This window comes from Myxine glutinosa, chromosome 7 (assembly GCF_964187855.1).
Source record: "Myxine glutinosa chromosome 7, kmMyxGlut1.1, whole genome shotgun sequence".
Classification (NCBI taxonomy): Eukaryota; Metazoa; Chordata; class Myxini; order Myxiniformes; family Myxinidae; genus Myxine; species Myxine glutinosa.
The window spans coordinates 184,655,291-184,682,017 of record NC_136267.1 but is presented as its reverse complement, the minus strand read 5'-3'; the positions used below and the strand labels follow the sequence as shown (position 1 = coordinate 184,682,017).

The 26,727-nt window shown below is 43.5% G+C and overlaps 1 protein-coding gene across 2 annotated transcripts in view; it reads left to right on the top strand.

The window, feature by feature from the left end:
• The window catches only part of LOC137431891 (voltage-dependent L-type calcium channel subunit beta-1), a 264,252-nt gene extending 237,857 nt beyond the window's left edge, over positions 1-26,395 (top strand). For both annotated transcript variants that reach the window (XM_078782618.1, XM_078782619.1), the window contains 4 exons: positions 7,512-7,663; positions 20,053-20,148; positions 22,965-23,150; positions 24,504-26,395. In XM_078782618.1, the coding sequence (XP_078638744.1) occupies positions 7,512-7,663; positions 20,053-20,148; positions 22,965-23,150; positions 24,504-25,088 (1,019 nt within the window). In that variant the 3' untranslated portion in view covers positions 25,089-26,395. The remainder of the gene's footprint in view (positions 1-7,511; positions 7,664-20,052; positions 20,149-22,964; positions 23,151-24,503) is intronic.
• The last annotated feature ends 332 nt before the right edge of the window (positions 26,396-26,727 follow it).

Below are 26,727 nucleotides of genomic sequence, written 5' to 3'. Positions count from 1 at the left end.
CCGTGCCTGCTCCACCAATCCAATAGTCCCATCTTTGCAGTCCTTGCTCGAACCAATCCCGGACTAATCACTGCTCTTCGGAGCGTGGCTTTACGGACCTGCCTGCTTGATGTTATCACCAGTCAGTGGTATCAGCGGTTGTTCAATGTCCCGGTTCTGGTCGCTTTCATTTAGTGTTATAAATGTGCCATTTCTTGCAATGTGTGTGTGCTGTATTGCCATAAGGAATAGAGGAAAAATAACAGAGGCCATTACATACAGGGGATTAATTCCCTAACGAATTAACATAACCCCACACCTCTCATGGGGACACTTGTACATTTACATGACTTATGGTCTACCGGATCCCTACTTATGATACATGGGGTTTCCTCTTCTTCACGCCAGTCAGACAATATATATATATATATATATATATATATATATATATATATATATATATATATACATATATATATATATATATATATATATATATATATATACATATATATATATATATATATATATATATACATATATATATATATATATATATATATATATATATACATATATATATATATATATATATATATATATATATATATATACAATCACGTGAAAAAGTAAGTACACCCAATGTAAAGTTTTGACCTTTTCAACATATTTCAACATACAGCTATTTGATCTTCATTTCAACAATATTGATAGATAAAGGTGATATAACACAACAAATATCATGAAACATTTACATTTTGTAGTCCATTGTATAATTTAAATAAACATAAATGCAAATTTCGCATGTGGAAAAAGTAAGTACACCCCTACATTTATCACTACTTCAAATACCTAAAATTAGAATCAGGTGCACCAGTTCAGGTGCAAATGATTAGAACATCGTTAGAGAGGATCTTAGAGGAACCTGTCTTATTTAAACCTCAGACATTTCGTTTGGTTTGCTCTTTGTTGTTGAAGTGTGCGGCGTCATCATTCCTAGATCAAAAGAGCTCTCTGAGGCCTTCAGAAAGAAGGTTATAGATGCCTACGAGTCTGGGAAGGGATTTAAAAAGATCTCCAAACAATTTGAAATCAATCATTCGACTGTCCGGAAGATCATCTACAAGTGGAGAAGATTCCAAGCAACTGCCAACTTGTTCAGGCCAGGCCGCCCCAGCAAGTTCAGCCCGAGAGCAGACCGCAAGATGCTGAAAGAAGTCTCTAAGAACCCCAGAATGTCATCACGGGACCTACGGGCAGCTCTTGCCACTGTTGATGTCAAAGTGCACGAGTCTACCATTAGAAAGAGGCTGCACACATTTGATCTACATGGGAGGTGTGCCAGGAGGAAACCTTTGCTGTCCAGAAAGAACATCAGGGCAAGACTAAAGTTTGCCAATGAACACCTCGGCAAAGACCAGCACTTCTGGAACAATGTGCTCTGGCCAGATGAGTCAAAGGTAGAGCTATTTGGCCACACCACCAGAAGACATGTTTGGCGAAAACCAAAGACAGCATTTGACCACAAGAACCTGATATGAACTGCAAAACACGGTGGTGGAAATATTATGGTTTGGGGCAGCTTTGCTGCATCAGGGCCTGGGCAGCTCACCATCATATAATCTACTATTAATTCTTCATTGTACCAGAGGGTGCTTGAGGATAATGTATGTAAGGCCATCTGTCGGAAAGTTGAAGCTCAACAGAAGGTGGACCTTGCAACATGACAATGACCCTAAACTTACCAGTAAATCCACCAAAGAATGGCTGGAAAGAAAGAAATGGAGGGTTCTGGAATGTCCAAGTCAAAGCCCGGATCTAAATCCCATCGAGATGTTGTGGGGGGATTTGAAACGAGCTGTGCATGCAAGAAACCCCTCAAACATCGCACAGCTGAAAGAATTCTGCATGGAGGAGTGGGCAAAAATTTCTCCCAGTCGATGTCAGAGACTGGTAAACAGTTATAAGAAACGCCTACTTGAGGTTGTTTCTGCCAAAGTGGACAATACCACCTATTAGAGCCAAGGGTGTACTTACTTTTTCCACATGCGAAATTTGCATTTATGTTTATTTAAATTATACAATGGGCTACAAAATGTAAATGTTTCATGATATTTGTGATATTATATCACCTTTATCTATCAATATTGTTGAAATGAAGATCAAATAGCTTTATGTTGAAATATGTTGAAAAAGTCAAAACTTTACATGGGGTGAACTTACTTTTTCATGTAACTGTATATATATATATATATATATATATATATATATATATATATATATATATATATATATATATATATATATATATATATATGTGTGTGTGTGTGTGTGTGTGTGTGTGTGTCTTTGTTTGTGTGTGCATATTATTACGTTTATGGGAGGTAGACAAAAGAATACTGGAGGAGAGGTAGAACTGTATCAGAAATAGCATGGTTTAAGTAGGAGTAGATGATGTATAGGATGATGTGTTGGAGCATTTCGATGATTTAAGTAGGGAGACTGTAGCTTCAGGTTGTTTAATTGTGCATCATGTGAGGGGTTATGCCGTGCTAATTAGCTATAGGGTTTACGGCTAGGTTTCCCCAATGTGTGTCTTCCCTCTGTAATTTTTCCTGGCGTTTTTGTGCACAACTTTTAAATTACAATTACCACTGATAAAAGCCAAGAACGAACCGGTTGGATGAAGCCCCGCCTGATGGACCGGTCAGACTAATTGACCTAATAAGGCGTGCCCAGAAGGGCAGACAATCGGTGGGTGGTTGGGAAGGCCGGCAGGCCATGCCCTGAGGGACGTGATTGGCTATCGAGGTGCAAGGAAGGAGAGCACGCTCGGTTCTGGCTTGGACAAGAAGCTAGGCATCTTAGTGCTGATTTGATCTGGTGCGTGCTTTTGGAGAGCAAGGAGATCTTGGTTGCGTTGGCGGCATTCAAAAGAGGGTTTCGACTGCTGGGCTCTTGGTGGGCTGAAGGCTGCGCTATTTGTCCCAAAGGACAAAGAGGTGGAGCAAACAAGAGGGCCGTCTTCACTACTAGCCCGGGTTTTTCGTCGGCCGTTACCATCTTGTGCGCTCCGGCACGGGAGGCATTGGACTCGACCATCACGCCTCTCTTACGCAGAAAGACCATTTGGGACACAGATAAGTTTATCCACAAAAAGGGAATATTTTATTTTCATTTCATTTTCCCCTGTGGTGTGTTGTGTGAATCGGTGTGTGGAGACGTCTCAAAATAGGATTTCATTTTACTTCAACCTTTATTTCTGTCCGTGATTTATTTTCATTAAATCGTTTGTTACATTTTACTTTCGTGTCTATTTGCCGTGGTTTCGGAATAAACCCGTGTGTTCCGTTCAGTTAACATATCTCTTCCTTCCCGTGCGCGCCAAAAATAACCGTCATCATCGGAGGTCGCCTCGGTGTTAAAGCTGGTTCGGCTATCCATCCTTGGTGATTCTAATTACCAGGCAACGCGACAATATGTAGTATGTAAGCCTGGTGTTGGCGCAACGGTTAATGTTTCTGGCTTGACATCGCAAGGTCCTGAGTTCAAACCCCTGTCATGCCGTTGAATTAACACCAGGTGGGGTTGACTCAGCCTGCCATCCTTCTGAGGTTGGCAAAATGAGTGCCAGCTTGCTGGGATGAAAGAGCCATTCAGATATCCTGTGTTTGAGTGGCGACCTGTCCAGGATTGCACCCAATAGCCAAGGAAACTGCTTCGGCAGCCCTATGCATCGTCTCGGTGCAAAAAGGAGCGGTAATCATATATATATATATATATATATATATATATACACACACAGACTTGGCATTTAATATGGAATATTTTTTTTGTGGGGGTGAACTTACTTTTCAAGATTACTTAGAACCAAAAGTTAATTGGAATTATGTTGAAATTATTCTAGATTTTGTTAATGTGACCTTTAAAAGAAACAAAAACCACATTTGACATTTCAAAGCAAATAAATTGATCCTTGAAAGTGATGTAAACTGATATCGAACTCAATTCACGGACAGTACTGTGTTAAACTTCTGTACGTTTTCCAGAAGTATCTCTTTATTTTGCACATTAGCCAAAAAAAAATTTCAACAAAAACAAAAGCTAAATTATGACTGGAATTACGGACAGTAAAATTACAGTTCAGTACTTCGTGTAACCCCCACGACCATTCAGGAGAGCACGTGCACGTCGAGGCATGCTGTTCACGAGATTTGCCAAGGTTTGGACATGAATCGCTTGCCATGCAGTGACAATAGCCTGCCGCAATTCACGCACAGTGGTGGGCTGCTGGACCAAGTTGTCGATTTGACACGTTAATTCTGCCCACAAGTTCTCTATCGGATTCATATCCGGGGACATGGCAGGCCACTCCATATGCTCGACACCACGGTCAACAGGAAAGTGTTGGATCATGCGAGCACGATGAGGCCGTGCATTGTCATCTTTGAAGACAAAGTTTCCTCGAAAGGCTGCACGAGCAAATGGAAGCAATGTTTCTTCGAGAATGACCCTGTACTTGAACTGGTTCAGGTTTCCATTCAGAAAAACCAGGTCAGTTTTGCCCCCTGCATGAAAAGCAGCCCAAACGGTCACCCCACCACCTCCAGCTTGGACTCTTGGCACTATACAATCTTCGTTGTGGGCTTCATGCACTTGTCTGCGCACTCGGACGCGGCCATCTTGACGATAGACCAGAAATCAAGACTCGTCACTGAAGGTCACGTGATTCCAGTGTCCTGGCTGCCATTGACGGTGCTCTCTGGCCCACTGCAATCGGCGCTGGCTGTATTGTCTGGTCCGGCGTGGCTTTCTCAGGGGACGCCTGGCACGATAGCCTGCTTGAACCAGTCGTTGTTTGACTAGCCTTCTGCATACAGGCACATTTGTCAGTTGCTGCCACTCAGCCCTAAGCCGATTAGCTGACTTGGTACGGCCATTGCAGACTAACCGGTGCAGCTGGCGATCATCTCTCCTTGTGGTTCTGCGTGGACGTCCTGGCCTCGGTATTGGAGTAGGGACACCCCTCTGAGCATTTCGTTTCAGGATCTTTGACACCTGACCTTGAGTGATGCCATACTGCCGAGCAATAGCACACTGTTTCATGCCAGAATTTCGTAAAGCCACCACTCCATGACAAACAGCATTGTCAAGTTGACGGACCATCTCCAGAGGAAGCGGCAATAACTTTTGTGGACGTGCAGCAGTTGTTTTCCACAAATACAGAACGCAACAACCCTTATATACCTGATTGTGAAGCCAATCGTCAAATGTACCTGTCCTTCCATTTTGTCACACCACCTGTGATATAATCCTGTTATTGACTTCTTGCTGCGAAAGACAATCAGTGACATGGTTCTTTCAACAAAGACATCACCGAAGGGTAAAAGAAACTCACCAGATTGATATACTGAGTTCAGAAAGTAAACCCAGGTCAAGAAAAAAAAAATTCCATACTAAATGCCAAGTCTGTATATATATAAACTGGTAGGGCAGTGAGGTAGAGGCAATGTGCTCGGGTGGCGGACGAGCATTTTACTGCTCTCAGATCGAGCATCTTCAGCTGTTATGGGACACGAACTGTGCCTTGCTGCTCTATCAAGCTATGAGCTATGTATTGAGATGACAAGTTTACATGGTCACAAGTAAACGATTGTGGTGTGTCTTCCTGATGAGCTCATAACAAGGGTGAAACCAAGGTCGGCGACTCCACTGTTCTTTACTTGTGACCTTTAAATTATCAGTGTTTAAATTAGACTCGAGTGTGTGCTGCTGAAGCTATCATGGCAGGAAGTGACGCGGTGCGTATGCGCTCATGGCGTTTAATGCTGTGATGCATTTATCGAGCTAGAATGGCCTTGTTTGGATTATATATTTATTTACTTAGATATAAATTAGATATATATTGTTACGGACGCGGTTTAGATGTTACTTTGGGCCGAGCGGATGGTCCACCGCGACCGTTACAGGATCCCCAATTGGCCCGACTCCCCCAACGTTGACCAGATCGCACCACAGATATTCAATCGGGAAACCTCTAAAGCGACCGAAAGAGAAGGAAGAGAGAAGAAGACAGAGTACGGAGGAATAACAGGATTTATTATGTATTTTCACAAGCCAGAGCAACGAGAGCAATCGGTTATATTCAGCGAATGGAAGGAGCAGATACACAGTGCATCGTTAGCTTATACTAGTCTATTTACTTAACCCCAGGACAACGATTAGGACAGACTACGTTCACACTTACACGGGGGATATTGCAGGCAGGTATGGCTTGAGGATGGATGGTTGTTTTTGGGAGGCAATGGAGGGTCCAGCGTCGATTGCTGCCTGGCGCGTCCTGTTCGTGGCCTGCGTCCCCTTAGCTGCCCCCTTAGCTGCAGCGCAGCTGGTCGCACGATGGCTCGCACACACCTGCTCGTTCAGGCGTCTTCTTTCTCCCCAGCAACAACGAGGGACAGCAAGCAAGAGGACGGGGTCAAAGCAAGAGCTTGGAGGACGCAAGAGCAAGAGGAGCAAGAGGGAGGAGTGCGTCCCGCAGCGACTTATATTGGTTTCCTCACCGAACCTTCGCGCACTTTCTCGGGGGTTCCCGCTCCGCCCTCTCTTAGCCAAACCCCTTGTTCTGGGTTGGATGAGCGGGGCCGCCTTACTCCTCCCCCCTATGACGAGGGGGGTGACCCGTCTTCTCTAGCCACTCCCCTTGTTCGTAATGGCTGCAAATGGCGAAAACCGGTCAGCAGCTGCAGGTACTGCGCCGTCACGTTGCACAGCAGTTCAGTACTGCAATAACCGGTTGCTGTGAAAGCTCAAGTGGGGGAATCCCTGGCACTTGAGCTGCCATGGATCATCGGAGGGGCCTACGCTTATTTTGTTTGATGCAATGCAGTCAATCTAGTGGGAAACACATATTTAGCCTACATAGAATAAGGAAATAAACTATTTAAAAAGATATATCGTGGCCTGTGTGTAAGTTTCATGGAATTAACTAGGAGGACGGCTGCGACCATTATTTACATTACGAGGGTGTTACACACAACAAAACCATACTTTTCACATTCGTTACACTTCCTCCAAAATTGTTACACTTTTCAAAACCGTTACACTTCTCAAATTCGTTACAATATATTGTTTCAATAACAAAGTAGAAAAGACCAGATCAAACACTTGCAGCACAAACAATACACTACTTACACTATAGATTGTTCAAAGGCTTAAGTGGACTCACTTTTTGTGTAAATTCTCTCATTTAAATGGCTGAGATCACACGATTGGCTGGCACTCGACATATAGCAAGGAATGGCCATTTTCCCTCAATGGGCCCAATCAAAACACAATGGATATAATTGGAACACGTTTCTACCAATAAATGGATTTAACCTTTGTATTCGAGGGTCGGTTTTGTTTTTCCTATTTGTGATGCGGTCAATCTCGAAACGTCATAATATTTCTGGACTTTGAAATCTTTAGATATTTAGGTGTGTGTGCATTTGAAATGATCTCATGTTCGGTTTGTGTTATCCTTTGGACAGCTGAGGTACAGGCGGAGATTGAGCGAATCTTTGAGCTGGCACGCACATTGCAGCTCGTGGTATTGGATGCGGACACCATCAATCATCCAGCACAACTGGCCAAGACCTCACTTACTCCTATTATTGTTTACGTCAAAATTGCCTCACCCAAGGTATCCACACATGTATTCTTGCAAACATCAGTGATGCCATCTTTATTGCAATAATTCTCCGACATAAACAGTAACCATGCTTAGCACATCCCACAGAAAAGTGACATTAGGTGTGTGTGTGTGTGTGTGTGTGTGTGTGTGTGTGTGTGTGTGTGTGTGTGTGTGTGTGTGTGTGTGTGTGTGTGTGTGTGTGTGTGTGTGTGTGTGTGTGTGTGTGTGTGTTATTATATGTACGCACAAATGCTATATTTCAGTGGTATGCACACACCTTTGAGCTGTCGACTGTCTAGCTTGGGCTCGACATCTATACACTGTGACCCTGTTGTTTTGCATGTTGGCTGATCCATCAATATGTGCAGCATCCATCATGAGGATGTTTGACAGGAGAACCAATCTGCCAGTACTGCTCGTTGGTGGACATTTATGATCTTGTAATGCACGTGGCGAATTGTTTCCAAGATATTGTCATCACCATGCCTAAATTCCAAATTCCTGCCACCTTCAGACGAACATTCAACATAGCCAGCCAGTTCGTGAATTGAAGCCAAACAGTTCCTGGCTGTGACCACATACCTCTGTAATGTCAAAATAAAATAAAATAAATTGAGAAATCTTTATAAAATAATTAAAAAGTAAATTCAAAAATATCTAATTTACATAAGTATTCAATCCTCTGAGTCAATACTCTGTAGAAGTGCCTTTGGCAGCGATTTTTCATTCCATTCATTGTTTCCTATATCCTGACAAGTCTCCCTGTCCCTGCTGCTGAAAAGTATCCCCAAAGCATGATGCTGCCACCACCATGATTCAAAGTAGGGATGGTGTTAAATGGGCGATGAGCTGTGCTTGGTGTAGTGGTGTGAGAGAGTTACACTAGCACTCACAACACGTACGAACACAGCTGAGTGTGCTCAATGAAAACCCGACAGGCCCTCTCGTTGTAAACGGCAATCACTTTAATCAACCACATGCTCCGATTGCAGCCATGACGTCAATTCTCCACTCTCCTAGAACGCCCGCTCCTATTCGTTAAAACCCAGCTCAAAGCTCCCCATCAATCTCAGTGTCACCATCACCATCTCTCTCGGGAAAATCCCAGGCAGTGTATAAGCAACATATTCACTCAAGGCCTGAACATATATATATATATATACTAGCTTGGCTCGGCTCGAGGTCGTTACTGAGGAACGGGCTTATTTTAGCTGAGGATAATGACTGTACCTGAGTTGCTGTGTTTTCATGATTTACACCAATCATAATACAAACAATTATATTGCACAAATGTACAGTCACGTGAAAAAGTAAGTACACCCCATGTAAAGTTTTGACTTTTTCAACATATTTCAGCATACAGCTATTTGATCTTCATTTCAACAATATTGATAGATAAAGGTGATATAATACAACAAATATCATGAAATATTTACATTTTGTAGTCCATTGTATAATTTAAATACACATAAATGCAAATTTCGCATGTGGAAAAAGTCAGTACACCCTTGGCTCTAATAAGTGGTATTGCCCCCTTTGGCAGAAGCAACCTCAAGTAGGCGTTTCTTATAACTGTCTACCAGTCTCTGACATCGACTGGGAGAAATTTGTGCCTAATCCTCCATGCAGAATTCTTTCAGCTGTGCGATGTTTGAGGGGTTTCTTGCATGCACAGCTCGTTTCAAATCCCCCCACAACATCTCGATGGGATTTAGATCCGGGCTTTGACTTGGCCATTCCAGAACCTTCCATTTCTTTCTTTTCAGCCATTCCTTGGTGGATTTACTGGTATGTTTAGGGTCATTGTCATGTTGCAAGGTCCACCTTGGGTTGAGCTTCAACTTTCCGACAGATGGCCTCACATTATCCTCAAGCACCCTCTGGTACAATGAAGAATTCATAGTGGATTCTATGATAGTGAGCTGCCCAGGCCCTGATGCAGCAAAGCTGCCCCAAACCATAATATACACAAAGAATTAAGTTAAGCACCCCTACACAAATAATTAAGTTAAGCACCCCCTAATATATATTCTTTGTGTATATGTATACATTGGCATATATTCTAAGGTATGTGAGATCAAATAATGATTGGTATGACATTAGCAATTATCCATTGATGAAATGCAGATGAGTGCACTCATCTGTGACGCCCATCGCTCGTGCAGCACGTGTTATCATCCACGTGGTCGTGATTGACGCAAAGATCGCTAGAGGTCTTCTCAGAACAATGACTGTACGTTAGAAAACATAAACGTCATCCACACTGTCCGTGATGGACCTATAGCTCCATACTTAAATTGAGGTGAAAATATGCCTAAAATCCCCAAAAAATTTCACCTTAAATTATTCAGAATAAAATATTGAAAACGGCATGATTGTTATGTTTTTATGTGACCATAATATCACTTCTCCAGAAAATATAGCAATATCATGGGTATATTACACTGTTTTGACGACAACAAACTTGTAATGTGCGAGGTTGTAAAAAAACGGGGGGGGTGCTTAACTTAATTCTTTGTGTATATTTCCACCACCATGCTTTACAGTTTGTATCAGGTCTTGTGGTCAAATGCTGTCTTTGGTTTTCGCCAAACATGTCTTCTGGTACTGTGGCCAAATAGCTCCACCTTTAACTCATCTGTCCAGAGCACATGTTACACAAGTGCTGGTCTTTGCCTAGATGTTCATTGGCAAACTTGAGTCTTGCCCTGATGTTCTTTCTGGACAGCAATGGTTTCCTCCTGGCACACCTCCCATGTAGATCAAATTTGTGCAGCGTCTTTCTCGTGGTAGACTCGTGCACTTTGACATCAACAGTGGCAAGAGCGACCTGTAGGTCCCGTGATGACATTCTGGGGTTCTTAGAGACTTCTTTCAGCATCTTGCGGTCTGCTCTCGGGCTGAACTTGCTGGGGCGGCCTGGCCTGAACAAGTTGGCTCTTGTTTGGAATCTTCTCCACTTGTAGATGATCTTCCGGACAGTCGAATGATTGATTTCAAATTGTTTGGAGATCTTTTTAAATCCCTTCCCAGACTCGTAGGCATCTATAACCTTCTTTCTGAAGGCCTCAGAGCTCTTTTGATCTCGGCATGGTGACGCCGCACACTTCAACAGCAAAGAGCAAACCAAACTAAATGTCTGAGGTTTAAATAAGACAGGTTCCTCCAAGATCCTCTCTAACGATGTTATAATCATTTGCACCTGAGCTGGTGCACCTGATTCTAATTTTAGGTATTTGAAGTAGTGATAAATTTAAGGGTGTACTTACTTTTTCCACATGCGAAATTTGCATTTATGTTTATTTAAATTATACAATGGTCTACAAAATGTAAATTGTTCATGATATTTGTTATATTATATCACCTTTATCTATCAATATTGTTGAAATGAAGTTCAAATAGCTGTATGTTGAAATATGTTGAAAAAGTCAAAACTTTACATGGGGTGTACTTACTTTTTCACGTGACTGTATATGTTGTGTTTCTGATATTACATTTTTATAAGCAATTTAGGTTGAATGTTTTTTTTTTCCAAGAAAGAACCCCCCAGCACATACATAGGGGAGGGGTAGGTGCAGACTGGAAGTTTGGGACAATTACACCTCACCACCACGTACCTCAAACCACCTCACCACCAAGTAATTAAAAATACCTCACAGCAATAAAACACGTAATAAAAACACCTCACCACCAAATAATGTAAAACACCTCACCACCAAGTAATTCAAAACACCTCACCACCAAGTAATTCAAAACACCTCACCACCAAGTAATTCAAAACACCTCACCACCAAGTAATTCAAAACACCTCACCACCAAGTAATTCAAAACACCTCACCACCAAGTAATTCAAAACACCTCACCACCACATAATTAAAAACACATCACCACCACATAATTATAAATACCTCACCACCACGTAATTCAAAACACCTCACCACCATGTGATTTAAAAACACCTCACCACCATGTCATTTAAAAACACCTCACCACCATGTCATTTAAAACCACCTCACCACCATGTCATTTAAAAACACCTCACCACCATGTCATTTAAAAACACCTCACCACCATGTCATTTAAAAACACCTCACCACCATGTCATTTAAAAACACCTCACCACCATGTCATTTAAAAACACCTCACCACCAAGTAATTCAAAACACCTCACCACCACGTAATTCAAAACACCTCATCACCAACTAATTCAAAACACCTCACCACCACATAATTAAAAACACGTCACCACCACGTAATTATAAATACCTCACCACCACGTAATTCAAAACACCTCACCACCACGTAATTAAAAACACCTCACCACCATGTGATTTAAAAACACATCACCACCATGTCATTTAAAAACACCTCACCACCATGTCATTTAAAAACACCTCACCACCACATAATTAAAAACACGTCACCACCACGTAATTATAAATACCTCACCACCACGTAATTATAAATACCTCACCACCACGTAATTCAAAACACCTCACCACCACGTAATTAAAAACACCTCACCACCATGTGCTTTAAAAACACATCACCACCATGTCATTTAAAAACACCTCACCACCATGTCATTTAAAAACACCTCACCACCACATAATTAAAAACACGTCACCACCACGTAATTATAAATACCTCACCACCACGTAATTCAAAACACCTCACCACCATGTGATTTAAAAACACATCACCACCATGTCATTTAAAAACACCTCACCACCGCGTCATTTAAAAACACCTCACCACCACATAATTCAAAACACCTCACCACCACGTCATTTAAAAACACCTCACCAGCATGTGATTTAAAAACACATCACCACCATGTCATTTAAAAACACCTCACCACCGCGTCATTTAAAAACACCTCACCACCATGTGATTTAAAAACACATCACCACCATGTCATTTAAAAACACCTCACCACCGCGTCATTTAAAAACACCTCACCACCACATAATTCAAGACACCTCACCACCATGTCATTTAAAAACACCTCACCACCACGTCATTTAAAAACACCTCACCACCACATAATTCAAAATACCTCACCACCATGTCATTTAAAAACACATCACCACCATGTCATTTAAAAACACCTCACCACCACATAATTCAAAACACCTCACCACCATGTCATTTAAAAACACCTCACCACCGCGTCATTTAAAAACACCTCACCACCATGTCATTTAAAAACACCTCACCACCACGTCATTTAAAAACACCTCACCACCACATAATTCAAAATACCTCACCACCATGTCATTTAAAAACACATCACCACCATGTCATTTAAAAACACCTCACCACCACATAATTCAAAATACCTCACCACCAGGTGATTCAAAACCACCACAACGTTATTAAAACACTTCACAACCACGGAAACAAAAGTTTGAAGGAGTCGTTAAGTGAGAACAGAGACACTGCCCAGATGTGTCGATATCTATCTATAATTCCAGTAATCTCTGTGTGTGTGTCTGTGTGTATGTCTGTGTGTATGTGTGTGTGTATGTGTGTGTGTATGTGTGTGTGTATGTGTGTCTGTGACCGCTGTTTCTCGACAACCACGGGTCCGATATACTTGAAACTTGCTAGGTATATTGCTGGGGACCTGAGGATGTGCCTTTTCAAGGTTTCATATTAATCGGAGAAGTAGTTACCGAGCTATGTCCAAAAAACGATTCAACCAATCAGAGAGCAGCGAGCTATCACGTGTGCCGAACGTGGCGAACAGACTCTGCCTCGGACGGCACATTTAAGAGCGTATTCATTTATTTCACGTTGGCAAACTATGTTGGCGCTATGTTGGCGTTAAACTATGTTTTAAAACTAATTAAAACTAATTTGCGATTCATCGTAACTGCGATATGCGACCTTCCGGACAGTCAAATGAGGACGTCACTTCCGGACTTACGGATAGTCATAGTGACGACGTACTGATGCTGAACGTGGCGAGCAGACGCTGTAAGGTACGATCGATTGTAGTACACGTTTATAATAACTCTGCCGATACAGGCCCGATTAACTGCAGCGCCATCCGAGCTGCGGCGTCGGGACGATACATTCGTTGTACGGTCACATCACGCACTTACGGATGGGCCCATGGGCACGCCCATGCATGCATGGGCGAAGACATTTTTTTTTTTTTTTTGGCAAGGAACGGGCACCCACGTACGGGCACGTCCTAGTCTATCTATAATTCCAGTAATCTCTGTGTGTGTGTGTCTGTGTGTGTGTCTGTGTGTGTGTCTGTGTGTTTGTTTGTCTGTGACCGCTGTTTCTCGACAACCACGGGTCCGATATACTTGAAACTTGCCAGGTATATTGCTGGGGACCTGAGGATGTGCCTTTTCAAGGTTTCATATTAATCGGAGAAGTAGTTACCGAGCTATGGCGATTTAGCCGTTCGCCGTTCGCTTTGGCTTTGCGAATGGACCAAACCATTTCATGTAAATAGAGGGGGGGGTTCTACCGTACTCGCAAGCCGTTCGCTTTGGCTTTGCGAATGGACCAAACCATTTCATGTAAATAGAGGGGGGGGTTCTGTGGTCGTTACTGCCACGTGGTTTCAAAGTTTTTTTTTGTTGTTGTTGTTTGCACGCATGTTTTTTTGCACCCACGTACGGGCACGCCCTAGTATAGATAAATGACTGTACCCGAGTTGCCGTTTAGTCATGGTTTAAACCAATCATAATTCAAACAATTATTTTGCAGAAATGTATTTGTAATATACGTGATATCACATTTTATAAACAATTTAAGTTGAAAAAAAAAATTCCCAACAAAATTCCCCCCCCCCCCCCCCAAAAAGGGGGAATTTTTCAAAAAAAATACCCTTATTACATACCGACGGGAGATATATGTGCATACCAGAAGTTTGGTACGATTTCACAAAAGTTTGAGAAAGTAGTTCAGTGACAAGACAACACAAGACAACACAACACAACACAAGACAACACAGGACAACACAGGACAGGACAGACGCTGCACAGATATATATATAGATTTGTATGCAAGATCGAGGCTCGTGTAAGAGTTGACATTAATCACAAAAAACATAAACGGACACGTAAAACATATAATAAAGGGAGCGGGAGACAAGATGCGGAGAGAAGGGGAAGCACACAAACACAACATTTGAGAGCAGGGAGAAGTGTGGGAGGGAGAGGGCTTGGGGGGAGGAGGCGTGGGAAGGGGGGGGGGGGAGGAGAGGTATAAAACACAAGGGGACCAAAGACTTCCAGGACAGAAGTTGGTATTTCAAAAAAAAAAAGTGTAGGATTTTGGGTGAAATTAGCGGAGGTAGAAAAGATCAAGGTTTTGGATGGGGGAAGATAAGAGATGGTGGTGAACAGCTGTTTTAAAGACCCGGAGGGTGGAGTGGGATTGAAGAGAGTGAGGGAGTTTGTTCCAGAGGCGGGAGAAAAGAGGAATGAAGGAGTGAAGGTGAGCAGAAAGTCTTGATTTTGGCAGTTTAACCATAAGAGGGTTGCAGGCAGATCTTGTGCGACCTGTAGGAATATTTGGGGGACAGAGCCCAGAGAGAGCTGGGGGGGGCAAGGCCAGAGAGGAGTCGGTAGAAGACGGAAAGACCACCAACCTGCCTGCGGTGAGTGAGTGAAAGGCCCTTGGAGTTAGCTTAATCGCGGGAGATTCCAACGATTCTGAACGCTTTGGTTTCAACAGCGTGAAAACGAGCTAGGTGTGAGGCAGGAGCACCAGACCAGAGGGGAGAGCAGTATTCCATAGAGCTGTGGATGAAAGCCTTGTAAGTGGTGAGGAGCTCAGGTGTACCAAGGAAGGACTTCGCACGACGGAGGATGCCCAGTCGGCGACTGGCTTTGGAGGCCAGATTTGAAATGTGGTTTTCGCAGGAAAGATCATGGCAGATAGTGAGACCCAAAAGCTTGAGTGACAGAACTTCTTGGAGAGGATTATTCAGAAAGTGGATGGGAGGGTTGTCCAGTCGGTCTTTTCGGAGAGACATCGTAAGAGTGGAAGATTTGTCAGGATTGAAAGACATGTTCCACTTGTTTGCCCAGTCTGTGATTTTGTCCAGGTCTGCAGAGATTGAAGAGGCTGCAGACTGCCGATCTGAGGGATGAGGAATGGAGCGACAGAGAGTAGAGTCGTCAGCAAAGAGATAGAGAGGATTTTCAAGAGAGTCAGAGAGATCATTGATTAAGACCAGAAAAAGCACAGGGCCCAGAACACTGCCTTGGGGAACTCCAGCCTGAACAGGAAGAGGAGATGAGAGAAACCCAATCAGGGCCACATGTTGACTACGACTAGAGAGGAAGTCCACCAGCCATGCGTGGAGATTTCCATGGATACCAAAGGAGGAGAGTTTGGTGAGCAGAGCGGGGTGCCAGACCGTATCGAAGGCAAGTGAAATGTCAAGGGAGACAGCTCTAATTTCCTGTTTGGCGTTGAGGACCTCCATCCATTGTTGAGAAAGCAGAAGCAGCATGTCCAGAGTAGAGTGACCAGGTCTGAAACCAAATTGATGGTCGACCTTTGGAGAAGGTCTGAAGAAGAGGAAAGATTTCATATCTGAAGCAATGATGGATTCCATGACTTTGCTGATAATTGGGAGAAGGCTGATTGGTCTGTAGTTGCTAGGATCTGTTTTTGCACCTTTTTTGTGCAAAGCGGTAATGTTGGCTGATTTCCAAGCAGATGGCAGATGACCTTGAGCAAAAGAGAGGGTGAATAGAGCAGAGAGAGGGAGTGAAAGAGCGGAAGAACATTATTTTAGGACCCGTGGGCTGATGCCGTCAGGACCAGTTGCAGAATCAGAGTCGAGGGTTGACAGAAACTTTTCCACCTTGTCAGGAGGAAAGGACACAGAGTCCAGGAGCAGCTGGGTACGACTGGGTACGGTGGGTACAGAGAGGGATGGGTTTGGGACACAAGATTTAGAGGCAAACACAGAGTTGAGGCATTCAGCCTTTTCACGTGCGGAGTCAGCCGTGTAGCCATTTGAGGTGAGGGAGGGGATGGAGGGGGAACAAACACCAGAAACAGATTTGACCAGACTCCACCAGGATTTGGAAGAGGGAGACAGATAAGAGAGTTCAGTCTTGAGAACGGTGAGATATTGTTTCCTGGCTCTCCTGAGTGTGGACACACACTTGTTTCGGGCTTTGTGAAAGGAAATGAGCTTTCCTTCCGTTGGATTTGCTTTCCAGGAGACGAAAGCAAGTTGTTTCTGGGCAACAGCCTCACCACAAGATTCCGTGTACCATGGATGGGAGGAAGGGTATGACAACTGAAGACGAGATGGGATAAATCGCACTTCAAATACAATCACAGGGAAAGGATAAATAAAAGGAAACGTTGTGTTTGTGTTTGTGCGTCAGAGCTCGATCAGTCTTCAGGTCCGTTCACGTCGTCCAGGCGCGGCTCCGGCGTCGGCCCAAACAGGCTTCAACGCACCCTCGTCCACTAGGCCCAGACAAGGCCTCCCGTGCGAAGCGAGCGAGCGGGCATGCAACCCGCCTCCGCAGCCGTGCAACGTCCTCCTCGGATTTGGCATGGCCCTCCGATGCACCCAACGTTCGTGGCGAGAGAGTCGAAGATGAAGGGACCAAACAAGCAGGGCGAGGCAAGGGCAGAAGAACAAGGCAAGAAGAAAGGTCGAGACAGAGGTCCGGGCAGGATGGATCCAGGAACGAGAAGGGCAAAATGTCGGCTTGCCGGTGATTTTGCCACCCGTGCCTTGACGTCACTGATTCTCTCGTCCAACCGCTGCGTCGCTCCTTGCTTCCTCCTTCGCGCCCTCCAGTCCGACTGGCCGAATGTTCGCGCCTTTGGTGATCGTCATTTGTCCGTGGCCAGTCAGAGTGGCACGTCCTTCATCATCCTGCTCTCCAATCGGCGCACGTGTTACGGGGTCCTTCTGTGCATGTCTCTCGGCCTGCCTGCGCGATGTTTGCTTGCCATGGTGTACTACTGCGTGGCCGCTGCCTGTTTGTTCTTCTGGTCAGTCATTGTGGCGGCGGGGGATTAATTAATGTGTGCACTAATGGATCTATCTACTGTTTAAGAGTGCGTTGCCATACGGGACACTGGAATAATCACAGAGGTTTCACATGCAATGGAGTTAGCATAATCACTAGAACTATTTATCATGCCCCATTCCTCGGAATGGGGACGAAGATACACGTTAATCCGAACAAACCCGCCTAAACAGAACTTATTACAGGTGAGGTTTCCTATCACGACAGACGAAGCATGATACCTATGCAGATCTACCTGGATCTATATATCCCCTACCCAACCGACATAACAATACCTTTGCCATGCCTTGTCATGTTGAAAGTGCATTTAATTTAATTTTACCGAAGGTAGATGCAGGTATATTTTCACCTCTGTTGGTTTGTTTGTGTGGAGGATATCTCAAAATGTTATGGACTGATTATGATGAAATTTGGTGGACAAGTTGAGTGTGTGACAAGGACAAATGTATTCGATTTTGGTGAAGATCTGAGTACGGATCCAGGTACTAGAATTTTTAGTGATTCTTCACCATTGAGAGACGTGACCAAAAACGATACTTTGCACGATATCTCTAAAAGTTATGGACGGATTATGACAAAACTTAGTGGAGTCGTTGTGTAGGTGACAAGAACAAGGAGATTGGATTTTGTTTTAGGTCTGGATCGAGATCTGGCCTGTCGTTGGATACAAACCATAAACTGCTCAGCCTGGCGGTGGTGTGTTCTCTACTCTACTAAGTGCCATTTTAGATTGACTTGTTACGCAAATTGGATTTGCTCATATTAAGAGGACTCTACTAGTACCCGACTGCAAAGCCGCAATGAGCCGGCGAAGCCAAAGCCTCTTGCCACTATAACTATTTTACCCATCACTATGGCATCAGTAGGTTAGGTAGTTGGTAGTAGGTAGGTGTAGTAGGTACCGTACCTGGTAAGACTTGGTAAAAGAGAACAGCAGACAGTCCTCCCCATTACCTACATACAATAAATGTCACAAGAAGCTTAAGGAAGTAACTATACGATGTGCTAGCTTAGGGCCTATTTTAAGAAATTTTAACTGGGCTTAATATACGTTTTCACAGTATGTGTGTAGTCTTCTAACTTCAGTCGCTGTCAGGACTGGTTCTCTCCGGGCACTGCGGCTTCCTCCACCAGAAGAAGTTAGCTTGCAGTAAGATCAGTGCCGACAGATCAGACGATAGCGCCGTTTTAACGGCAATGTGTGACTGTCGTTAATCAAACCGTGTCGATGGCGCTGATTGGCTGACCTAAGCTGATCGCTGATTGGTCAGCACACAAAATTTCGCAAATTCAGACCTAAAATGACACCATTTGCATTCTGGATGAGATTAAAATTGATAAAATTTACTTCTTGATTAATTCCGTGAATTCCGTCTCAACTTCGGATATTTCCTGCTGTGAAAAACTATGCCCTACGGCCGCGAGATTTCTAAAAAATAATTCTTCATCAATTTTAGAATATTTGACGCCGTTTTCACCCTCCGAAACGCGTAATAAGCTTTTTTGAAATATTTTTTGAAATGCTCGAATCTCATTGGTTCCGGTGTTTGGTGACGATTTTCGTTGAAGATAACGAGGTTGGTCTTAAAGTATTTTAATTACAAATTAGAGGTGCATGAGATTGTGAATCAAACAAAGACGGGTGAAACAAACTCCTATTGAACTTTTTCGCAATTTTTTTATGCAAACTTCCGCATCCGGAAGATGGCGGCCTCCATTGAGTGATTTGGTTTTTGAAATATTTTTTCAAATGCTCGAATCTCATTGGTTCCGGCGTTTGGTGACGATTTTCGTTGAAGATAACGAGCTTGGTCTTAAAGTATTTTAATTACAAATTAGAGGTGCATTAGATTGTGAATCAAACAAAGACGGGTGAAAGAAACTCCTATTGAACTTTTTCGCAATTTTTTTATGCATACTTCCGCATCCGGGAGATGGCGGCCTCCATTGAGTGATTTGGTTTTTGAAATATTTTTTCAGATGCTCGAATCTCATTGGTTCCGGTGTTTGGTGACGATTTTCGTTGAAGATAACCAGGCCCATGCGGGCCGAGGTTGGTCTTAAAGTATTTTAATTACAAATTAGAGGTGCATAAGAATGTGAATCAAAAAAAAGACGGGTGAAAGAAACTCCTATTGAACTTTTTTCAATTTGTTATGCATACTTCCGCATCCGCAAGATGGCGGCCTCCATTGAGCGATTTGGTGCGTCAAAGCTTCGAAATTCTCAAGGGATCCAGCACAATCTGGCTTTTCAACATAATACGTACGCGTTCATTCACAACACCGGCTTCGCCGGCTATAAAGAAAAGAAAATAAACTGATTGTTAATTCGAAAGTGTAACCAATTTTGTTGCAGGTGCTGCAGAGACTCATCAAGTCCCGTGGAAAGTCACAAAGCAAGCACCTCAATGTGCAAATGGTGGCTGCTGACAAGTTGAATCAGTGCGCTCCGGTGAGTCCTGCATTTTGCTTTATCTTCAGGCCATTTTGATCCAATTACAAACTAGAACGACACTCTTCGACGTCACGACGTTGACCGACATGCCTCCGCCCACATTATTACATCATTATAATACTTGTACCAAGTTTGCTTTAAATCCATACAGCTGTTCTCAAGTTATCACATTTTTACCTGACATGACCTTTGACCTCTTGACACCAAAATGTAATCAGTTAATCTTTACATCATTATACACGCCTGTACCAAGTTTGAATTAGATCCCTTTAGCCGTTCTCAAGTTAGAGACCTATTACAGACTTTGACCTCTTGACCCCAAAATTTAATCAGTTAACCTTTACATCATTATACAGACATGTACCAAGTTGGAATTGGATCACTTCAGCCGTTCTGAAGTTGTAGACCTATTAGGACTTTGACCTTTGACCCCAAAATCTAATCATTTGATCTTCACATCATTATACATAATTTTACCAAATTTGGTCAGAATCCCATCACTGGTTCACAAGTTATCGCGGTAACAAGATTTTTACCTAACATGACCTCTGACCTTTGGCCTTTGACCTCGTGACCCCAAAATCTAATCAGTTCATCTTTACCTCATTATACATACCTGCACCAAGTTTGACTAAGATCCCTTCAGTCGTTCTCAAGTTAGGTGGTAACGAAAACCTATCACGGATGGACGGACGGACCTCCGACGGAGGCATAATAACATAATGCCTCCAATGGAGGCATAAAAATTAAGTTGTTTTTTTGTTTTTTTTCTCCATACAGGGTCGAGGCTCCTGGATGAGCTAGAGCAAAATGGAATGGAACAAAATGGAAAAGGGAAAACACCAACAAGCAGAGTAATGGTGAGAATGAGATCAAGGGGAGAGGGACATGGACACGTCCGGTGTAGGAGTTGAAACAGCAAAACTTCAAATATAAACTTCAAGGATTTGTCGTGTGCATGGGAAAGTGCATGGGAAAGTGCAAAGCAACATTCCACTCCAAAGTGTAACAAAGGGGTTTGAAACGAGACACCAGGGGCGCGGCCCATACAACTGGTGGGTGGTTCTGGTGGTTGGTTCATATTAAAACCGAGCGGGGCCTTTCTCACACCATTGCTAATCATTCCTTATTGCTCCAAACAGATCAATGGCAAAAGAAGGAGACGCCTCCACTCTAATGATTACAAACAGTGTTTTCATGACGAAATCGACAAGAACCAGAAACACGACACAGCAATCATTTTATACTTGATTTTCACATATTTCCTTCCCAGGAACTACAGTCGATGCAGGTTCTTATTGTTCATAGTCACATGACATCCGCCGGTGGTGGGGTGAATTGGACTGTAGGGCAATCTGGGCGTCACGTGACGGTTGCAGACGGACGGTGCGAATGTTATAGACTTCTACCACGTACGAGACAGATGAAATGGCAAAGTGCCCCTTTTGTTGAGAGATGGTGATTCAGCTCTTCCCCAATTTGACACCACCTTATTAAACCCGTTACATTAGTTCCTCAAGCCTGTTCTTTGTGTCCTTTGTGATGTCCTTAAAGAGCAGGTTTCCTGTTTGGCGTGATTGTCAATTTTCTTTTCCTGCCAGACAAGCAGACAGAGACGATAATGATCTCACTCCTCCCTGTGCGTGCGTGATCGGGTCCAATTCAGACTCAAAGTGCAGTATTGCTGAACTACAAGTTCCTTTTACAATTCGTGTTCAAAATATAACATTCAATTGAAATCAAGTTGTTCCTCGATCACAAATTGACGTTTGTGGACACACAGACAGACGGACAGACAAAGTGAACCAATTGCTTAACCCCAGTTTTCACTTCACGTGCATGGGTGACTCATCACTTCCGGTCTCTTGGTTGAGCGGTGACGTCAGCTTAGAACACTATTTTTTTTTGTTCGGAACAATATATCAACAAGTCGCATGTGCTTTCTTACTCTTATTATTGAGAGTGATTAAAATGAATTCAGGAATTTGCCTGATTTTAAAGACGAGCAATGGTACCTGCCCAAGGGCGGGGCTTCAATTGGGAAGCCCAAATGAAAAGGCAAAATGTCAGAAATTGAAGGGGTTTTTTTCTTTTAAACGATTCATATAAACATCCGTTGAATCATATCACACGCAAATCATCAAAATCTAAACAGTACATGGCGCCCATTTTGAAAAAAGATTGAATTCTGCAAAACGGAAGCGGCCGCTACACGTCTTTCTCAGTCACACGTTTATGTGTGAAGAGTGCGCGCCGAATCTATAAGACGGAAGCGGCCGCTACACCTGTTTCTCAGTCGCTTTGCACACGCTGCCGTGTTACTTTGGAGCCGCACGTTTATATAGGAAGAGTTCGTCAGGAGTCGATCTACTCTCTCCTGGTACGTAGAATAAACAGTATTTGTTGAATTTCAAGGAAAGCCACATCACTGTTCATATCGGTAAATATTATTCCACCGTGTTTGGGAAAATTGGAAAATTGGAAAACTTGGAAAATTGGAAAAACAATATAGCACATTTTCATCCAGGGAGTCCTGGGATTACCCACCCAAAATATCGTTGCGATCGGTACAGCCGTTTTTGCGGTACCTTGGAACGGACAGACGGACAGACATTTGGTGAATTATAGTATTTTAAAGATTAACTTGCTGTTCCCATTTTTTCCCCCACAGAAGTTCCTTAGTATCATCCTGTAGTCAACATTTTCTGCTAGCCTTGCAAGTTAAACCAAGGATAGCAATGTCCTGACCTTTGGTCACCATCACAGTAATGTGATCGTTCACCATATAAAGACTGTGATACAATGTTGCACAGGATCTTTTCGACGTGATCTTGGATGAGAACCAGTTGGACGAGGCTTGTGAGCATATGGCGGAGTACCTGGAGGCATACTGGCGCGCAACGCATCCCCCCAGTGCCAACCCACCAAACCCGCTCCTAGAACGCACACTGGTGAACGCTGGGCTCACCAACAACCCTGCACCAGTGTCCAATCTGCAGGTACAGGTGCTCACGTCCCTTAAGCGAAACCTGAGTGTGCGTGGCGCTGGGGGGAATTCTGGGCCTAGCCAGACTAGCTCTCGTCGCGCTTCGTCCTGGTCCCTGCGCCGGCCTGGTGATGGAGCAGTTAGGCGTGACCATGACAAGGCCCGTCTGGCAGAGGCAGTCGAAGAAGATGAGGAAGACCAAGATTTGTACTGAGTGGCGGATGTAACAGCAAGATTTGAGATGATTCTTTGACGGTGACTGATACAGGCTTACCTGTAGTCTTGTGCCTTTGGAGCTTCACAAGGAAGGGCTGCCTGTTGATACGCCCGGCCACCTCCCCCACAGTTTAGTCTGCACACCTTGCTAATACTTGTTGCATGTACTAACACTAATTGTGTCTGTGGCCAACCCCCTGTCTAGCTTGTGGGGGCTTGCTTAATCCTTTGTCTTGACTGCAGGTTTTGTGATTTGAAAGTTTGTTCCATTCTCCTTGAATTATAATCCTCTTCTTTTTTTGCAGCAAAGCTTATTCTAATCCATTATTTTGTATTTATTTATAGATTGCAATTGTTAATTTCCTCTCTTCAATATGTGTCGTGTTCATATCTAACACCTTTTACTTTTAGTGAGAATATGGTGTACTAAGTTTAATGTGTGCTGACAGGATGGCAAAGAGGTACAAGTACTTGTCGCCGTGTAGCCTGGGTTCGAATCTGTCATCCCGGTGTCTCGCAGGTAAAGGTGATTCGTCAATGTGCGCGTCGTCCCTCGGATGGACGTTAAACCGGGCGTCCCGTCTGCCGACATCAGTTGGTGGATGTTGCAGATCCCATGGTGTCATTCGCGAAGAGTAAGGCGACTTATCGCCGGTAACATGGCTAAATTACAAATTCCTTCCCTGACCAGCGGGGGGCGCTGCATCAGCGTGCCCTCATCCAATGATGCGACCTCGCAGCCTTGTGCTGCATGCGGAAGAAGAAGAATACGTTGAATGTGTCCTGCAGATACTGAATGTCATTTGCCTGATTCAGTATTTATAAAACAAAATAAATGAAGAGTAAAATGCATGCAGCATTGAGCAAAATATAACTTTTCAGCAAAAAGAGGATTCGGACCATATTAACACTGTCGCTTGTGTGTTAATAGACACAATAACCAGCACTTGTTGACAATTGATGTGCTAATGAAATGATGATAGTACTTGTTTACTTTGTTTGCTTGCATCCTAACAACGCATTACTTAACACTCACCCACCTGCCCTGGTTTCGGAGTGAATTCAGGTGACCTAGCCTTTGCACTAACTCTCAATGTTATGCGTGTTTCCTTTTTTTGCACGTCTGCATGGCTATTAACCCCACCCGCAGGGGGGAGGGTCGGGGGAAGCTCGGCTTACGCCTTGTGAGGAGCTCTCTGATCACTTTGAACAAGACGCCTGCGGCCCTGACTCTGCATCTCAAGATGCACTTTGCGACCAAGTGGAGCAAAGGCGAAGCACGGTGCGCAGGCCGTCTCCCACAACACCGTCGTCGTCGTCGTCGCGGCAAATCTTATTGCGCCAATGGAGCGGTGGGCGCAACTCGTTGCCTTGCCAAGAAACGTTCGATTCGGAGACGCAGGAAAGTCGTGACTCGGCATATGCTGAGGAACCTCCTGGAGAAGAAGAGTTGGAACAAAATGGGGAGGACATAGAGAACTACAGGCCAGAAAGAAAAGGTCATGTTTATTCCGAAAATGTAATGCCCTCACCAACGTTGACTCCTACGACTTGGTGCGACCGTGAAAGAGCACACAAGACAGAACGAGGAGGCAGAGGAAAGCGGCGAGGTGAGGCAAGCGATCGAGCTAGGTCACGTGAGCGTCACGAAGGTGCAACGGAGGGAACTATGGAATGGGATCACGAGACGTTTCACCGAATACAACACGTGCCGTCTTCCCGCTCACCACCTTGACGTCGCTTCTTACGTCCTCGTCTCGTCTCCGCTACCCACGGACCGTGTGCACAATTGATGTCGCCTTACGGCTCCGCTGATTTTAAATTGCATCACACCCGTTGGGGACCCGTCGGTTTCCTTTTCTTTCCTTTTTTGCATTGGAGTTGAAGAAACAGGGTCGTAGGAAATTTCATTTTAAATCTGCAGCCTTTGATTATCGGTGTTATCATTTCTAGATGTCTCCGTGTCCGTGTCAGCACATGTATTATCAATATAAACCGCTTTTTGATTTTAAATACAATGTTTTCTCTGTTTAACAATAAATTTATTGTGGCCTGTTGAAGGGTAATTTTTTTTTTTTACCCAACATCTTGTGCTCGGCCACTGTTTGCACATTTCAATAAGAGGTCCAGAAGTCTGAACACCGCTTTCCTTTTTCTTATTTATTAGCTCTGTCATCTTTTTGGGTTCTCATCCATAAAATATGCTGTGATTCGATGAAGCTGTGTTTCAGCACTTTGGGTAAAGTATTTGCTATTTTAACCTCAGCACTTATCCAATTATATTATTGGAGCATGCAAAGCTTCAGCCATATTCTTGTGACATTAAAATGTTTTAAGTTGAAGCAATTAATCATTTCATATATTTCAAAACTGGAAATGAAAGTTTTCATTCCAGCAATAAACGTTTGCTGCCAATTCTGAACTATTATTATTAATAATTGTTATTATTATATTATCATTATTATTAAAGGGCACAGTTGTTTTATTGTTAGTAAGAATGCAAGTGATGTTTATTTTCTGCTTTTCTTTTAAAAAAAAGTTTTCTTAATTTGAACAAAAATAGCATCTAATTGCAGCATGTTTGATGTTGAGCTGAATATCTTCGTGCCTACCTTTGTAAATAGATAATCTTCGAGGCTCTACTTTATGGATCGTCCTCTGGATCAATTGGGTTTTTTGGTCCGTTGTGCCTCCAGCGGTAACTACAGTGATAAAGTGGTGTTTACACAGTGCCGTTTTGGACTTCAGAAGCAAAATGTCATGCTCGAGGAAGAACAAGATCATATTTGCGACCACAATTTGCGTCATTTTCAACAGCGGACACAAAAGCCTTTCACTTTTTTTTGTTCCTTTCTTCATTTATTTCCTTTAATTCTATGCAAAGTCGATTGTTGTCTGCATTCTGCTTTTGTTGTTCATATCTTGGTTGCTTTGATACTTCTTTGCATGCACCGCCCGTCATGCTGCAATTTTAGTACTAAGATTTGTGCCAAACTTATCAATTTTATCACCAATGCGTGTACTGCATTAAACTGTTGTGAATCCAGTAATACTTTGTTAAAATAGTTCCTTTACACCTGTATTTGATGCGACATTGCAAGTGATATTCCAAATACCTATTGACATGCTTTCATCAGTTTCCTTTTCCCAGGTGCATTTTTCTTTACAGTATGCGAGGCTCCGAATGGAATTGACACACATACCCACGTGGACATACAGACGAATACACAAGACAACACAGGACTGTTGGACGAGACAAACCCAGACACTGAACTTGGGGAAATTGCCGTCACTTCCCGGGGCACTCTGGGTACCAGCGATGCCACAACAATGGTGCCACCTTTCTCACCGCACTCAGCGGGGCATTTCCTCAT